Source organism: Zonotrichia albicollis, chromosome 5 (genome assembly GCF_047830755.1).
Source record: "Zonotrichia albicollis isolate bZonAlb1 chromosome 5, bZonAlb1.hap1, whole genome shotgun sequence".
NCBI classification, from domain to species: Eukaryota; Metazoa; Chordata; class Aves; order Passeriformes; family Passerellidae; genus Zonotrichia; species Zonotrichia albicollis.
Window position 1 is genome coordinate 50573680 of NC_133823.1, and position 18355 is coordinate 50592034.

At 47.3% G+C, this 18355-nt stretch overlaps 1 protein-coding gene across 1 annotated transcript; it reads left to right on the forward strand.

The window, feature by feature from the left end:
• Nucleotides 1–7338: 7338 nt before the first annotated feature.
• Nucleotides 7339–17943, forward strand: LOC102071054 (coiled-coil domain-containing protein 42-like). The gene is made up of 6 exons (XM_074540455.1): nt 7339–7403; nt 14542–14647; nt 15376–15573; nt 16317–16538; nt 17216–17374; nt 17821–17943. The coding sequence occupies exons 1-6, from the start codon at nt 7339–7341 to the stop codon at nt 17941–17943; spliced, it is 873 nt and encodes a 290-aa protein (XP_074396556.1).
• The last annotated feature ends 412 nt before the right edge of the window (nt 17944–18355 follow it).

Below are 18355 nucleotides of genomic sequence, written 5' to 3' on the forward strand. Positions count from 1 at the left end.
CACCTTTCTACAGGATGCCTGCTCCAGCAGAACCACCCCTGACACTCCAGGAGGGCTGCAGCCACATTTCCAATTGGATGCTACCAACACCCTGACCCACAGGGTGTCGGGTTGTGTTCTGACTCTGTCAGTGCTGTTTTGGTTTACTGCATTGTTTATTTTATCTTTTTATTTTCTTCCCTAATAAAGAACTCTAATTCCCATATTTTTGCCTGAGTGCTCCTTAATTTAAAATTTCTGGCAATTTGGAGGGAGGGGGTTTACATTTTCCATTTTAGGGGAGTCTCCTGCCTTCCTTAGCACACCCCTGTCTTTCCAAACCAAGAGTGGAGCACTGAGGCATCTTTACCACTACTACCCTCAACAGCCAAATCCCTCTCTGCTTTTCCCTCTCTCTTCCTCAAAACAAAAGAGAATAAAACAACAACAACATAAATCAAACCAAGCCAACCCACCAACCAATCAAAAAAAACCATCAAGCAACCAGATTTTCTCTTTATTTCCCCCACACCCAATGTATTGTTTTAAGTGGAAGATGCCTTCTCTGTGTTACTTTCCAACTGAGTAGCTTCTCTTAGGACATTTCCTTAATAATACCTGTAACACATCTTAATAGAGACTTCTTTCTCTCTTCAAAAAGTACAGCAGAAGCTCAAAAATAAGTTTTTTCTGTATAAATGTTTCTGATACATTTGAAAGGTAAAGGATGAAGTAAATTCCTGTCAGAAGAGGAAGTTCTGGGATGCCTTTGAACTGTCTCTAGCTCTAGTACTAACTCTCTGTGGGAACCTTGCTTAGACAAAGAACAGGGTGTCTTGCTCCCTCAGAGGTCTTGGGAACTCAAACTTATTTCTCTGTGTCTCATTTTTCCTGTCCTCAAAGCACAGGTTGTACCTCAAACCCAGCTCAAATCCAGATGTTCATCTGATGCCAACCAAAACAGCTCCTGCACAGCTGGTGTTGGCCCCAAACTCATCTGCTTGTATTGCTCATAGTTCTTGTCCTTCCCCATGTCACCTCTCTCCTGGTGATTTATTTGTCCCTTCATGCTGTCACATCTTGATTTATTTCACTGCTGCTGATGGCAGGGCCCTGCTTGGATTCTCTGCTCCTGGTGCTCTCTGCTCTGTGGCAAAGGTAATTACCAGCAGCAGAGAGCAAGAGGTTAATTCCAGGCTCCTTTCCTCTGCCTGGACCAGGCATAAATCCTCAGTAGAACCAACTGTGCAAACAGCTGCCACTCAGTACAGAAATAATTCTATTTTTAAGAAAGCAAAATTTTTATGTAGTGCATAACTGGAGAGGTGATATTTAAGCGTATTTTTGTGGATTTGGAATTAAACCTTCTATGTAAAGGTTTAAATACTGATTATCTCAGTCCATTTTGATTCAAAACCCAGCATGGTCTGAAGGGAGCAAATATTTCTAAAAGCATCTAAACAATAAATTATTTTCAGACTGATGGAGAAACATTAAACATGTTTTCCTCTTTCATTACTCTTGTTTTAATTAGTATTGTGTTTCTAGTAAGAAGACTGAATATTTCCTGCTTTGGCACTCTGTTTCATTAAGCAAATTGCTTGCTATTAAATCAAACTTAGTTGGCTCCTTGTCTGATTTGAAGATTTTACCCATAGTCCATGAAACAGGCTGCTGGTGATACCATCAGCAGGGGGCGAAATCTGTGTGATAGAGGGAGGTTTCCCCTTATTCCCATTATAGTTTCAGTCCATCTGCAGCTGGCTGTGCACTCAGGCTCCCAGGTACCACATCAAATGCGTTTTGAATGCTTCCAGCGACAGTGACCCCAGCACTCCCTGGACAGCCTGTTCCAATGTTTAACAAGTCTTTTAGCAAAGAAATTTTTCCTAATATCTGATCTAAATCTCCCCTGGTACAACCTGAGGCCATTTTCTCTCATCCTGTCACTTATTACCTGAGGGAAGAGTCCAACACCCATCTCACTACAGCCCCTTACAGGTCTGTCTTACCTGGAAGTCACCACTTGCAGTAGCTCATCAATTAGTGAGATTTTTGCATAACTTGGTGCAGCTGATTATTTTTGTGACCTCATAAAGGGAGCCAAAATGCACACTGCCCAGTCCATGGCTTACATCTGATGGTCCAACACCAGGGTTAGGGGGGAAGAGCGACCCCAAGGGTCGGATTCCTTCTGTGAAGCTGAAGAAGAGCCCAGAGCAAGAGCCACAGGTCTCAGGAAGTGTTCACCAGAGCTGCAGCTCTCAGCAGCAGCAGAGAGAGTGGGGCTCTACCCAGCTGAAATGTCTCATCCATCCAGCAATCCCCAGTGGGTTCACCTGGAGAAAGCTCTGCCCCAAGCCCCAGAGCAGCAGGGGTGCAGTCAGAGCTGCTTCTGCAGAGCTGCCCTCACAGGGAAATGCTATAAGCAGCTGCAAATGTGGATCAAAAGCATCTGGGAGGTTGCCTGAGCATTAGGCACCTGGCCAGGCACAGCATGGGCTGGCACCACCAGGTTCTTGTAAGTGCAGCAGTTGGGACAGTGATGGGAGAAGGTTAATGTGGAAGTTTTTGGTGGCAGAGCTGGGTAGTGGGTGAGGAGCAGTTGCTGGGGATGCAGGGGGCAACAAGGGACAGTGACTGGCTGAAGAGGTTCTGCAAAAGGCTCTGCTGTGAGGAACACATCTTTCATGAGTGGTTTCTTCTTGCTATGATAAACTAGGTTGTTGGTGGGAATTCCTCCTGTGCGTTCCCTCCTGCCATGACTGCCTTTTGTTTGGGCTGTAGTTAGCCAGGAGCTGCCTCAGGCTGGGGTATCACCCCAAGAAGAAACAGCTTCAGAGGAATCAGAAGGGATCTGAACAAAGTGTGGGAGATATGTGCCCTCAGGAGAGGACAAGAAGCTGTTTCTTGAGCCACAGGAAGCACTGTCCCAGGCAGGAGATCTCAGAGATATCATGAGAATCTTTACCTCCCAATTTTAGCATCGATGGGTTGTTTCAGTTGAACACACACGCCATTAGTAAAGCCTTAACTTCATGTTTGTGCTTATTTGCCCTTTGGGCTGTAAGGAAAAAAACAGCGAGATGTGCAGATAAAAGTTTTAGTGTCTTTGGCTGAAACTTCAAGTTCGGGACTGATGTAGGAGGTGGCAGGAGGGGCTCAGGTCAGGAAAGCAACAAGGCAAAGCCTGGTGGAGGAAGGGTACTTCTTCAGAAAGGACCTGAGGTCTGAAGGCACACTAGGTAAAGGACCAACAGGAGAATCCCTAAAAGTCATTTCTCTAAGCACTTTTATTCTGTGCACTTCTGCCCAGGCAACTCAACTTGATCCTGAACAATTTTTCTGGTTTTGAAAACTGCAACGAATCACAAGCAATTGCACATGTGCTTCCCCTGAAACACTCATGTAGCTGCATGTCTGATTATAATTACACTCCTGTGAAAATTTTTGGTGGACCTAAGGATTTAATCCCACAAGCCTCACTGATCACATCACTGTACGTGAGAATTTATGCTTGCAGGATTAAACGCTGCCTTCAGCAATGAAGCAATTAATTGTTATAAGCAGAAAACATGCAGGGGTGGGGGAAGAAGGGACAGGCTAAAACACACTCTGGGTGAAAGGAGATCTTTCACTGCTGTGGATACAGATCCCTGTCACTAGGGCTCATTGCTGGGCACTGCTGGCCCAGGCTCTGTGCTTACCAGGGAAGTGATGATTTACTCTGCTTGACCCAGACAGGGAAATAAAACCTGATTTTAATTCCAGCTGCATAGAGAGCGTGTGGGTGTGCCAGAAGTGCTTTCCCTGGAGAGGTCCTACAATTCTCTGGTTTGCAAATTTCCCGACAGTCAGAGAGTGCTGGGGCTGGGCATGGCTGCGGGCATGGGAGCAAACCCCTGCCTCAGCCAGGGGGTGACCACCCACCTGAGCCTGCCCTGAGCCAGACCAGCTGGGCACACGGTACCAGTCAGTGAGGAAAAAGGGGAAGGGAGGTCTGACTGAGCTGAGGACTGAACAAAGAAATATAACTTTGTTCAGACATTGAGCTCTGAGTACTGCTGCATGGGAGGTCTTTCTGCTGAGGCTGCCCTGGAAGACCAGGGTGGTGTGTGAGTGCTTAGGGAAGGGATTGCACAGCCCAAAGAAGTGCCCCAGTTTCCTCCTGTGACCTCCACCAGCTCAGCTGCAGGATTCAGCACGCCTTCCTCTTACCTGGGGCTGTGTTCAAAGTCTTGCTCCTGTGGAAAGGAACTTATTGTGGAAAAGAGAAGTTATTTTCTTGGTTCCTCTCCTGAAAACCTTCAGGAGGCTTCACCAAGTCCCCAGGTACACAACCACACAAAGATGAGGTTTTACAGAAGAGAGCACCTTCTCCTGTTACTCTGGTGTGAATGTGGGGTTCAGAAATAAACCACCCTGAAGTCACCTGGTGATTGAGGAGGGCACCAGCTGATGGTGGATCTCATCCCTGGTGTAAATCAGAAAAAACCTGAGTTCACCTGTTGGTGGCATTATGCTCTCTTGCAAATTATCACTGTCCTATTGAAATCAGCTGAAGATCCAGATTGAACTCTTTATCCCTTCTCTCTTTCCTCCTCAACAGGAGCACAGTGAGGGAGTAAACTGAAAATATTGAAGGACTAAGCTAGGATTTCCAAGAGGCAAGAAAAGCAGTTTGGAGGTGAAACTCAGCCCTTTCTGCTGAGCAGAAGGTATCCTTTGCCTTCAATGGGTTTCAGAGAATTGGCATTGGAAATTGCTGGAGCATCATTACACAGCTGCAGCATTACACAGCTGATGGTCTGAGGTCACAACCAAGAAAAGTTAGGTTTTTCCTCACTCACTTCATCTGAATATTTGGAGTAGGGGGAAACAATGAACTCCTGCACACCTGGGCTTTTCTTCCCATCTGTATATACCTGTGTTTTCAGAAATTTCTATGGCCCCCCTAGAAGTGTCGGGATGGAGCCAGAGCAACTCCACTTCCTGGGACATGAGCATGGGAATCTCTGATACCTTTTTTCCTGAGCAATTTGCTACAGAATTTGTCTCACCTGTGTTCAGTTTTGCTGCCAGAGCTGCCTTGGAGCTGGAGTGGGAAGCTCACCTGCAGGGGCAGCAGGAGCGAGCTGCTGTCCTGTGCTCTTGCGTGCCTGCTGACCTGCATGGGCTGTCTCCCTGGAAAACTTTGATGCCCACATTTGGATAAGTAGATCCCAGACATTCAGGGTGTTCTGCCAGAAGCCCCAGTGGTTTGGCAGATTTTCCAAGCTCATGCCCCTTCTTGCTTTCATTGATGTCCGTCCTAATTATTTTATATATACCGTTCCTTGCTGCATGAAAGAGTGTTCTGAGTGTGTGAGAAGGAGACTTTGTTGTCTCTTATTACTCACGTAATTAGGCAGTACTGGTAACCTTATGTAAAGGAATATGAAAATATTTGGGTTGCTTTTGGCCAAATGCCTTGCAAACTTCAGAGTCCCCTGAATTTAGATGAATTTCATGTTTTTCTGGGGTTGCTGGAATCTCTTGAGGAGTTTAGCAAGTTAGGTACCACAGGTCCCTTTAGGGCTTTCTGTCCCTTTGTTGTCATATATCAACCTCTTAAATAATGAATTAAGCCACGGCCATTAATAATGGCTGTGAAACATTCTCATAGTTAAAACATGGCCAGCCCTCAAGCTTTAACAGTCATCAGTGAAAATGTTTGTCACCAGCTCTGCGAACAGGGGAGCGTGTAAGTCTTAAACAGGAACGGCTCTGTAGGACTGAGGAAACAAATGGAAGGCTTGCTGTTTTATTAGCTCAACAAACTGCATTTCACTCCTGTCCCTGTTTCCCTTCCTGCATAGCAATATATGCCCCATTCCCAAAACGCTCTTGTAAACAATGGGGAGGGAAGAGGGAAGCCTTTTGTGTGGCTTTTGCTAAGATTGCAAGTTGTGTGGGCAATGCAACTCAACAGAATTTCAATGAGATTTGCAAGCCTGTATGCTTGTGCAAAGGGAAGTATTTCATAATGCCTATTCTCTCTTAATTGACTTATTTTTTTGCACACCATAATTTATATGAAGGCAAAAAGCGGAAAGTGCCTTAGCAAAGCAGTCAAGTCTGTCTTTGAAGAAACCAAAGAAATTTTGTCTGGATGGATTTATTAATTCTGTAATTAAAACTTTGATGCAAACATGACATACTCCAGAAATTGTAAATTGCTCTGCTTAGTGCTCCAAAGGTCTTGTCTCTTTACATTAGGCAAAGTTCTGTTCTGAATTGTATATTATACATTGTTTTGTGGACCCCTTGAATTTTTTTTTAGGTTGGCTTTTTTTTAAAAATTTTGAATCTTAGTCTATACCCTTTGGCTCTACATGTTACTGAAGGAGTTCAAGTTCCTGCTATCTGTCCTGTATCCTCATTCATTACTGATATCTTCACAAACATCACTTAATTTTAACAGTGAAGAGAAGTTTAGGTACCTCTTACAGCATCCAAATTGATGTTCATAGTGAGCAATTGAAACTGATACCTACTTTACATTATACAAAGAGTATGCTGGGCAAAGTGTGTGTGTATGTAACAGTTTGAACTTAAGAAATGTAGCAGGGCTACAGTAAATTTATTCTGGCTGCTTCAGCACACTCTGAATGCAGCTTTCCATCCCACTGGCTGCAGAAGGACACAACCACATTCTCCCTGCACTGGATTCTACTGTGCTGTAATTACTTATGAAAATCAATTTTGTGAATACCACTGTAGCAGCAGAACCAAGCCAGAGAAACCTCTCTAGAAGAAGGGTGGTCCTTAGCAGTGGAAAATTTAGAAATGTTGGAGTAGGTGGCCATGGTCAGAGCAGGCATGTGGATTTCAGAGGGCTGAGAGTCAAAACTGAGATTCCCAGCACGATGGTGGCGACTCTTGGAAAATCCCTCGGGAAGGGGAGCCTGCAGAGTGGCTGTCCTGGATCTCGAGGGGCTTTGTTCTGACTTCATCTCCATCTACATTCCTGACGTGCTGGCAGTGGAGGGGCAGCTCCATGGGCCCTGTTCTGGGAGGGAGGGCAGTGTTAATTTGCATCCTTTTGAAAGAGGGAACAAGCATTTCTAGTTCCACAGCGATGAACAGAGTCATGGAGCTTGAAATGTGGGATCTTTGGGGAGTTTCTTACAGAAGCCTGATGTGGGAACTCACTTTTCTTGGGAAGATTCTTAGGAGCGATGGGCAAATGGGCTCTGGGAATCTGGACATGGAGACTGCTCTCTGTTCCCTGCCCTGTTGCAGAGCAGCTCATGGTGCTTCATCCTCTCTCTGAAATCCCAGGCGTGAAGGACCACTGCCCAAAATGTTTGTGGCATAATGTGGGACCCCTACTCCTGCTCTACACAGAAGGAGGACTCAGAGAAACTGGAGTGGGCAGAGAGGTGAGGGGCCCAGGAAACCCCAGCAGCAATAATAGAGGCACCACTGGTGCCCTTGGCATCAGCAGGGCCTTTTGTTTTGGTCTTGGCAAATGCCAGTGGTGCCATTCTCCTGGATGTGAGGGTGGAAAGGGGAGCTCTACAAAGTGGGATATGGGGTTGGGGTCCCTTGATCTCAGGACCAGAACCTCTGTGCCTTCTTATCCACACTGCTGCAGAGCACTGGGCAGAAATACTGCTTCCAGTCTTATAATGTGCTGCCCAAGCAAATGTAAAATATTTAATCTGGCATTGCCAAAGGGATGCTTTATGACTTCTGCCAAATTACATTATATAAACATAATTAAAGGGTTAGCTTTGTTTGAATCTGTCATTCTAAGCAATAAAGATGTCAGATAATTTATTGTTGCATTTTGATACTCACCCTATTAAGCTAATAACTGTTTTTGTGTGTGCATGTATGTATATGAGAGCAGTGTTCATGGAGTTTGTCTTTTTGAAAGGTGGCTGAGTCTGAGGATGTTGCTGATGGAGTCCAGGAACATTCTCTGCTACAAAATCACCTTCCAGAGTTTGCTTTTGAGCCTGGATGCCTGCAGCTCCCAAAACTGCTTGGGAAGGCTGAGGGGAACAGGAATCTGTCCCTGTGCATCAGTGGCAGCAAGAATCTGGTGAGGGGAGCAGGGAGATGCTGGCACCACTGCAGGGGCAGAGCTGGGATTGTGCTGGGTGAGCTGCATGCATTAGAGGTGGGATGTGAGCCCTGCAGCCAGCAAGTGTCAAGCTGGGATAGGATTCAACAACCTGAAACATTAAAACCACAATATTTCACACGAAAAAAAAATTTTAATAAGCTCTTTCTCCTGCACTGTGGACCCTTCATGCCCAAGAGGTCTCTTTTTGCCTAGCAGCAGGTGCTCCACTGAGTATTCAGCATTTCAGCCAAGTCCTTGTTTTAGGAGCAGAGGCGCAGCTACCTGGCTTATTGAAGATGGGGGGAGGATTTGGACACATGCCTGTGCTGTGGGCACCAAAGGAGCAGCCCTGGCACAGTATAGGATGGAACAGAGCAGAGGACATGTCCTTCCTTATCTGGGAGGGAGCTGGGATGGTTTTGGCTGATAGTGGCAGGAGCTCTGTACAATGGGGCTGACGTGCTGGGTACACACTCAGCTTCTGGAGCAAAACAACACTCTCCCTCCCCCTCTATTTTAAGACCTGTGTTACAACCACTAAATTGATAGAAAAACAAGCCCAAATCCTGTTGAGTACTAGGACAAATATTTTTAAGGTTATTTTAAGATTTATAAAAATATTAAACCAGAGAGTAAAACACACTTTATTAAACTGTCCTATTTACAGTCACGTACATGGACTTTCTGTTGGGATACAGAAAGTAAAGATGCCTCTAATTGCATTATCAGATTCTGAGAGAGTTTATAGATTAGCAGGTACAATTATCCTCCTGAAATCTGCTGTTGAGATAGGCTTTCCTTACAGTCAGCTTTCCTTGTGGCTGCTGCTGTGTGCACACACAGAGCTGTAACATGCTCTTTGTTCACCTCTCCAGAGCAGTGGGTTCACAGGGAGCTGAGTTTGTCAGTCATCCATCACTCCTATAGCATAAAGTGTCCTATTTAGTACTGAGACATTGCTGCTGGATGCCTGAAGAGCACAGGCATACTAGGGGATTAAAAAAATAGTTCAATTAAAGACCAGGGCAAAAATAGTTTCATGGGTTTTCTGTTTCAAATTAAACTCTTAAAAGCCTCTTTCCCAAATTTCTTCCATTCAAGTTTTGGATCCAGTCCTAAATGCTGGGTCTGAAACCCCAAATTACACCACAGCTTGTGCCCACGTCAGTGGAGGGCTGGATCCAAATAGCAGAAATAACCACACTGAAATCCAGGGAAGCTTTGGGTCCCCTGCCCAGGTTCAGCAGAGCCCCTTTGCCTTGTGGATCCTCTCTGCCATGCCAGACCCCCATCTGCCTCCCCACAGCCCATCCACACAGGGCCAGCCTGGCTAAATATCATCTGTGGTGTAAATATAAAAGGACCTGTGTTAGCTGTGAGGCCTGGTAGGGGTTAAGTCTTTTATAAGTTCAATTAGGAAATTAAACTCGCTGGGAGACCTGCAATGCTTTCCAGTTTTTCTCCAAGTATCACAACAAACCTCCTCATTTTAGGCATGGTATCTAGGGGGGTATCTGGCTTTCTAATCTGGGGTTTGGTTTGGGCTCATCTCTACCCAAAATATTATTTTAACCACTCTTTGTATTTCATTTCCATACTTTTTCTTTGGTATGCTTTGAGAAAAGATTCTGCCAAAGACAGAAATGCTTTGAGCCTGAAAAACATTTTTTTGCTGTGTATATAGAAGGCAGTGTTTTGCTTGGCTTAGCTTGTGAAATACATGGCACAACCTGCATGAAATATTTGAGGCTGAGGAGACATGAGCAAGTCTTGAAAAAAGAAAAAAAAGAAAAGAAAAAAGTGAATTTTCATTCAAGGGTCTCATTTGTTTAGAGCCACACCCAGACAGGAGGTGTGGAGCAGAGCAGAAAAGAAGAGTTGATTTATGAACTTGTAAAATGAAAATTATTATAAAGTTTAAAAACCCCAAAATAACCCTTCCATAAAGCTCAGACTCATGGCAAGATTTCTACATATGTGAGAAGGATTTAAATTGTTAGCATTTGATAAAAATTCATGAGACTCCAGAAGTACCAGGGGTTGAGAGGAAAGCCCTGCCTCACATGCCCAGACTGTGGGGAAAGGGCTGCCAAATGCTCCTGTCCTCACTGGGGTGGGCTTTTCCTGCCAAGGGTGGCACTATGGGGTGCAAGACTAATGGGGAGTTATCAGAATTGTAGGGTAACTTAGGGGACCTGCTGGAAGGGATCTCTGGAGTTTTTCACTCTGACTTTTAGCTCCAAGCAGGATCAACACCAAGTCTGTAACTCCATGGGCTCCTCTGCCCTAGAAGTGTCCAAAAAAGGTGTGAGGAAGAAATGGCAGGAACAACTGAATCAGGCTCAATCTGCTCTTTAGTAGAGCTCAAAGCAGAGAAGAGCCTGGTTTGCCCCATTTCAGACTGGTTCTCCTTGGAGGCCACAGCATCAGGATGGGTTTGTGGGCAAAGCAGAGTTGTGGCCACTCGTGTGTCCCCATACCTGTTCCTCTATGGCGTGGTGCCCCAGGCTGCTTGACCATGTGTCTGGAATGTGTAAGCTTGATTTCCATTCATTGTCTCTGCCAGTGCTGAGATTTTGGCTACTGGAAGATGTTGTCATATATATCACAAGAGTTCTATTGTCATTACATTGCAAGGGTTCCATATTGCCAGAGTTTTGTACCACCTTGATGTTTCTCACAGACAGCTCCTCCAGGCACTGCCTCTTCCTTGTCCTCACAGCAGCCACTGACTCCAGTTCCCCCAACCAACCAATCCACTCTTTTATAACACTCTTCTGACTGGATACAGCTGTGGCCTGTTAACATCAGGCCTGTTCCCAATCTCTGATAATTGGCTCAGCTGCAACTCCTTAATGGGGTAAGATTACTTGCTATACTGCCTTTATTTTCTTATATTGTATTTCCCTACAGGAAGAGGCTGTGATGGTGAGAACTACTGCAGGTGATGTGTTGTCATGCTGCCTGCCAGCCAAAAGTTGGGTTGGGCGAGGGCAGCTGGTCATTGTTTGTGGCCAAATATTCCCAGGGGCCTGTGATAACACACCAGAGCAAACCAAGGCAAAACTCCCACCTCTTAGATTTCCAAATCCCAGCCACAGCCCCATGGAGGTGTGAGATGTGGGCAGAGCAAAGCAGAGGAGGAGCTGGGGTTGCTGCAACACACAGCAGATATAGGCTATTATCTGGCTCCTCTACACTGCTCCTGCTGCAGCTGGTGGCCATTTGCACTCTTGTTTGCTTCTTGGTCATTGCTTAATGCCTTGCTGGCAGTTCTCCTGACATGCCTCCACCTGCAAGCGAGCAGCTTCTCCTGCAGCCCCTGGCAGAGTAAACTGTGTCCCAGTTGGGGAAGTTTCCCAGCGAGATGCTGAAGAGCATGGGAGAGAGAACCAGGGCTTGGGGGACCAGCTGGTCCCTGGAACAACCTGCTCTCTCCATCCAGGCACCTTTCCACTTGTCAGGAGAGCTTCTATTTATCCAGAGCAGACAAAATTGTTAGGAAGGTAATAAAATAGGCTGAGGTTCTGTGGGCAGCTTGTGGGATGCTGCTTGCTTGCTTTTAACAAGGAGTAAGTTTTTTCTTAGATTGGAAATTGTCCTTTGAAGGTGCCCTGGGGTGCTGCACAGGGCAGTTTCTTTAGCGCAGGGGAAAGTTTCTGGATCTAAAGTGTGTGGGACAGATGGGATCAACAAACTGGAAGCTGATGTTTAGCGAAGTTTGCAAAGTCAGTGGTGGCATGGGACATCCCATTGCAGTGACCTTAATGTTTACAGCATCACACAGGCTCCACACCAGCAGCTCAGTCAATGCCTTTTAATTCTTCTGGTTGCCTGCAAGGGTTTCATAGAAAAAAGTGGTGTTTTGGAGGCAGAAGGGAAGATTTATAGGATTCTAAATGAAAAAAAACCCAAAACCTGACACTGGTTTTTTGACACCACCATTCCTACCAGTCATCCATGCTGAGGCTGGAGCTACAGCCTGTCCTTCACAACAATGCTGGTGTGTGGTCTTTAGCCTGTAATATTTCTGAAGAATTCCAAGACTGAATTTTTCTCTTCCAGTGTCCACAACCTTAGTGCAAAGAAAGGTTAGAAACTGCACTTCTAGCAGAGAGTGTTGGGGTCCAGATGATGTCCCCAGCTGTTCCTATGTCTTCTCTGCTCAAACACATATTTTTCTGTCACTGGAGCAAATCTTGGTGGAGGCAGAGATGTTGCACAGGGATGAGTGAGAGTAAAACCTCCAAGAGGAGCTTGCAGGACAGGCTGATAGACAGGTTGTTTGTGCTGGTTTCTCCCAGCTGAAGCAACTCCTCCAATCTGACTATCAGCCCTTCAACTACCCAGCCCAATCCCTGTATCTCATTTCTAGGTTGAGCTTTTATCCTAACAAACAGGAGAAAAAAAAGTCCTTTTGAATGGAAGAGGCATTCTCCTTGTTAGATTCTGAAAGTGAAGCACGTGCACATGGGCCTGGTGCTTTTGCAGGACTTTAGGACTTGCAGGACTCATTAAATCTGTTTAATTTGTCTGTATCAGTGTGCCCAATGCATGGCAGGCATCAACACACCAAAGCTTGGGCACCCTCCTGCAGGAAGACCTGGGCTTCAGGAAGGGGAAGAAGGGAAGTTGGAAACTGAAAGCCAGCCTCAGGGAGTGACAGTTTGACCTGCTTGAATAGGAGGATTTAAATAGCCCATTAGGGAGCTGGGGAAATGCAGGGCACTGGGAATATTTCTCTGTCTGCTCCGGGGTGCCCTGACCCCCAGGGCAGCACTGACTTGGACACCCATTCATGGAGAAAATTTCCTAAACTTCAAGGTGGCCTAGAATCCACAAAAGTGTGAAATAGATTATAGAGAGTAGGGTAGGTGGATCACTTGGTGAGAAATTTAGGTTTTGGGATTTTTAGTGTGTTGTGGATGGAAGCAAGATGGAGGGCACAGGGTGTTGTCCTGAGTTTCTTCTTCATGCTGTTTCTTCCTTCTTCTTCTTCTTGGGTTTGGGTGGCATTTTGTAATTGGGCAGGAAAGTCTGCATTGTGGGATCTGTGGGATCAGTTATTGGGTTAAAAAAGAAAATAATCTAGGTGTCAGTTCTTAATTGGATAGTTTAGTCTTAAAAGCCCTTGTAACAAGAGATTGTTGGTAATTTTGTGCCTTCTAATGAAAAACTGCAGAACTCACAGTAGTGAGACTGTTTTACTGATAAGAAAAAATAAACACCTGAGTCTGAACATGAATTACTGTCTCAAGTGCCTTCAATTCAGACCCAGAGAAACCAATGACTAGTACCTCAGCAGCTGAGACCCCTACAGGGAGCAGGCAGGAGAAATTTGTTGGTTTTATGAAGTGAGTAGCCACTGTTTATAGAGCCATGCACAGGAGCTGCCAGGCCCAACAGAGGAAGGGCCCAGGGGATGTTTTTTGCTTAGGGGAGGGAAAATGCTGTGCAGCTGATCTCAGTGAGCTCAGCTATGAGGGAAGGGCACTACACCATGGCAGCACAGTGGTCAAACATCCCCAAGGATGTGCCTGTAGATGGTGTTTCCATCTGGTGATGGGGATAGAAGGAGCAAGCCCTGCGCCCTGAGGGCTGGGACAGAGGAATGTGGCTGTCAGGGCACTGAAACACCCAGCAGAGCTCAAGTTATAGCAGAGGAAAAACCCTAAGAGATGTGAGGAAGGGAATTTAATAACTCCTGGTCCTGCACAGGGTGGTCAGTCCCCCTAATTCTGAGTGAACATTCTGTTGCCCAGCAACTATGAAGTTGCCAAGTAAACATTCCCAGAGGCTGGAGTAGCCACAGGGCCTCTCTCCAGGGCTGGAGTAGCCTCAGGGCTGCAGAGGCCAAGGAAGGTCTCAGGAAAGCAGAGGCCAGAGGCTCCCAGGCTCATTCCTGCCTGGTGCCTCCCACACTGAACCACAGGGCTGAGGGGCAGCCCCTGAGCTGAGCTGGCAGAGAAGCCGTGCTGGCAGCACCTGGGCTCTGTTTCCTGCTGGTGGCTGGAGCAATGGAGACCTGGAGCAAAAAGGAGATGTCAGCCCTTTTCCTCAGGATGTGCAAGGCGAAACTCCCATCCTTCCTCAGGTGAGGGGGTTCTTCCTCCAGCCTGCATCCTCTTCTGCTGCCTCCTCCATCCCTCTGTCCCTCACCATGGGAAACCCCCCTGCCTTATGTCTATCACTTCTGCCTCCTCTTGTACCCCCTTGCCCAGCTCTGTTCCTCCCTGTAACACCCCCTTGCTCTGCCTTGGGATGCTGCTGGGGTGGGGAGGGGATGCTGTGCTGCCAGATGGGATCTGAGGTGGTGCTGGGGGACTCTGCCCCATCACCCTACCCGGGACACAGTCCAACATCCAGAGCAATCCAAGGATCCAAGCAATCCACCCTGCCAAGGAACTCGAGTCAGTGTGTAACCTCGAGGAAAACTCCTCCTGCAGGGAACTCAGAGTGACAGAGGAGGATTCCCAGTCTTCACTTATGCAGCTCTTAAGGAAAAAGAAAGAAGTCCGAGAGATGGAAAAGGTCATGACAGAGAAAGAAGAGGTGAGAAAGATGGGTGGGTACTGGTGCATGGCTGGGAGGTTTGTGGTTTTTTGGAGTTTATGGGAGGCAGGTGGCAGATTTTGGGTGCAGGCTGCCATGTCACCCTCACTGTGGTGCTGCCAGGCCTTCAGGCAGAGGATGAAAGTCATTGCTGACCGCTGGAGAGACCTGCATGCCAGGAGGGCCCAGCTGAAAGCCCACGTGGAGAGATCTGGAAGCGCTGTGCAGGTAACACCAGATCCTTGAGCTGCACCACAACCCCTCCCCTCCCCTGGGGAAGAGGGTTTTGGGCTGCACTCCTGTTGAGAGGAACAGGACTGGCAAGGCACAAGGTTTTGTACCACAGATATGGGAAGGCCTGAGAAATCTTGGGTGGAAAAGAGCTTTTACTGTACCAGTGAGATCTCCTGCCAGCCCCAAATGTTCCCCAGGAAGGGTGTAAGCCTTGTCCCCACTGCTGACATCCAGATGTCTCCAGGGTGCAGATCCAAGCAGGTCTGAAAGTCAGTCTGCCATCCTGGGTACCGGTCTCCAGGACCAAAGGGTCAATGCAAGAGGGATGGCCCTGTGAAACAGGGAGAGGAAATGTTCACAGGGTGGTCCAGAGTTGGCCTCTCTTCCCTGAAGATATGTCCTACCATTGCTGGTGAGTAATCCAGCTCCATCTTACCCTGCTTTCCTTTCCCTCCCTCTGTATGTGCATGTGTGGGGCTGGGGGAAACCACCAGAAATGTGAACAGTTACAAATCCAGGCTCTGAAGATAGACAGAAAACAGAGAGAGGAGAGCCTAAAAATGGATGCTGAGCTTTTGAGAGCCAAGATGGAACTGGAAACCCTCAGAAAAAGACACTGTAAACTCTGCAAAAAAGTGCAGAAGTACTCCATCTTCAAGAAATATCTGGAGGATGTGGTGGAGGTCTCACAGGTGAGTTTGGCCATAAGTGAGACAGATCACAGCCTTGGGGAGAGACTTAGATAAATGCCAAAACTAGAGACGGTAGGGTAAGTCCAGGACATTGGACACTTGCTCAAACTAGAGACCTCAGATGGGATGGAAAAACCAGACTGCAACCAAGGTGAGCCACAGGTAGCAGAGTTACAGTAGGAGAGTCAGAACAGCAAGTGGAAGATTGAGAAAAGCAAAGAAAAGCCATGAGAAGGAGGGAAAGCTTAAGGCTGAGGGAAATGGGGACACCCTTCTGTCACTGTTAAAGGTCAGATGAATTGTTTGGGAGAAAGGAAAAGTCTCCCAGAAAGTGTCCCCAGGCAGTTGCCAAAAAGCTGTGCTCTCTCTTGAGGATGTCAGGACATCACTCACATGCCAACCACCCCAGCTGTGGCCTCCCAAGTCCTGGGGATGTGGCTCTGGACACTGCAGTTGCTCTTTGTGCTTTATCAGAGCACTGCTCACCTGGGAAAAGGTGCAGCACATCCCCTTGCTGTGGCAGTGACAGCTGTGGTGTGGCACAGTGGGAGCCCACCACACCCGGAATGCAGCAATGCCCAATGAACCAACTGGGAAGGACAGAATCCCAGAACAGTTAGGGCTGGGGAAGGTGGGAGATCTTTCAGGAGGGAGAGGCATTGGCCCAGGTAAAGGCAGGGTGCCAAATGACATGCGAGCTGCAAGCTGAGAGCGTCACTAACACCAGGAACCCTGTGCTGCAGTTTGAGGACATCTCAGAAGTCATTTCAGAGTATTTGTTGCTGGTGAGGACGCGGAAGGACCTTCTGCAGTCACAACAGGGGCACAAGCAGCTGACTGAGCAAGACAAGGTGTTCCTGGAGCAGTACAAAGCACGGAAGGAAGCTGAGATGCTTCAGTACCAAAATGAGCTGGGGCAGCTCAAACAACGTGTTTATCAGGCTCAAAGTGACATCCCCCTCTGGGTAAGGAATTGTGGGGTGGGCAGGGGGAGATCTCCAAGCCTGGCTCTGTCAAGACTGGCTGATGGCTCACCCTGCAGCCATGGGGTCACAGCAGAGTCCAGTAACAGTCTCTGGTATCACGGATATATTTAATGACAAATCCTTTCATTAGGATCTTTTCTCCTGAGAAGCTGAGAAGCTTCAGCTTCACCATATTTTGCTGCTTTGGAATGTGATTTGGAGGATTTTTTACCCAGCATGTGAAATTGTTTTTACTTGAGGACCAATGACAGCCACCTGTGTTGAGGCTGTGAGCAGTCACAAGATTTTATCATCATTCTTTTCTATTCCTTTCTAGCATTCTGATAAAATCCTCGCTCTATTCTTTTAGTGCAATTTTAACATATCCTTTTCATATAATATATATCATAAAATAATAAATCAGCCTTCTGAAACATCTCTCTCCTTGTACTGGGACCCCTGTGAACACCACATTTGGTGACACTGAGTGAGGAACATTGCCACACTCTGGGATTGGAAGAGATCCCTAATTTCATCCCCCTCCATGGGGTTGGAGAAGGAAGAATGGCAGACCAGTCTGGATCATGGAACTTAGGGTCTTCAAGCCAGGGTCTCTGGTGCTGAAGCATGACCTTTCTAGGGCATGTCCCCATGCTGCCTGTGACCTCTCCTTCCAGGAGGCTCGCTGGGCTGACATCCAGGACAGGACCTCCAAGAAAACCAGGAAGCTGTGGACTATCAAGCTGGCCATCCACAACCTCTTCCAGTCCGCCAACCTGCGGCTGCAAGCACAGGGGAGTGCGTTGGAGTGTACCAGCTGCATACAGCTCAGCATGGTAAAGCCAAGCCAGAAGGAGGAGCAGTAAGGAGCCTCCACTGCCCCAAGGGAGGGGAGAGCCCCCAGACCCTACAGACACCTTCCTTTTCCTGAGAGAGGGGCTCTCTCTCAGGCATGGCGCAGGGGCAGGGCACACCAGGCAAAGCTGACTCTTCTGAGGATGTAGGGCAGGGTCCTTGCCTGGCAGAAGGAGTGGAAACCAGGCAGGCTGAGGCAGAGGATGCAGACCAAGCCATGGCCAGCATTGGGTTTATTCACCCTTGCCCTGAATTCAAGCTCACCCACAAAAGTCCATTCTGGTGGTGCAGATCAAGCAAGGCAAATGCTTTTTTTGCTGCTCAGTTTGATAGGTGACATTTGCCATCTGATATATCCAACAACCCCCCCTGTGACTCCTGTTCCCATCCCTGCCCTGAGCTCTGCCATCTCTCTTTTCCACCCTAGATCCAGCAGTTTATCCAAGACCTTAAAGACTTCCAGCTCTATATCGAGATGCAGAAGCACCAGAGGGTTGCTACAGCTCTGAAGACAAAAGGGACCTGGCAGCATGACCTGTCCTGCCAGTGAAGGTTCAGTGGGTTGGGAAGGGAAAGAGGAGGGCAACAGAACCCTACAGATAACCTAGACTAAAAACAATAATAAAGAAGTCCCTTCATTTCCTGGGAGGATTGGACACATCAGAGCAACTCCATCCCACAGCTTCACCCCAGACACCATTGGGGGCCCTTCCTTAGAATTCTGGCTGTATGACACAGTGTTCCTGCAAAGCTGGCAAGATTGTGAGAGCAGGCTGGGACAGGAGTATGGTTTCAAACAGGGATCAGCACTAATGTGGGCATCCCACTCAACCTAAGCTCTTAGATATTTGAGAGACATGTCACAACGAGGTGGGGAGACTGTGCTTTCAGGAGAGCTGCAGAGAGTTCCCACCACCACACCCAGCACATCCATGGATGTGGACTTCTCTGCACAGCTTTGT

Coding starts and splice junctions, on each gene's coding strand:
- LOC102071054 (XM_074540455.1), top strand. CDS start 7,339: ATGTGGGACCCCTACTCCTGCTCTACACAGAAGGAGGACTCAGAGAAA. Junction 15,574..16,316: donor ATGTGGTGGAGGTCTCACAG/GTGAGTTTGGCC, acceptor CCTGTGCTGCAG/TTTGAGGACATCTCAGAAGT. Junction 17,375..17,820: donor GCTGCATACAGCTCAGCATG/GTAAAGCCAAGC, acceptor TTTCCACCCTAG/ATCCAGCAGTTTATCCAAGA.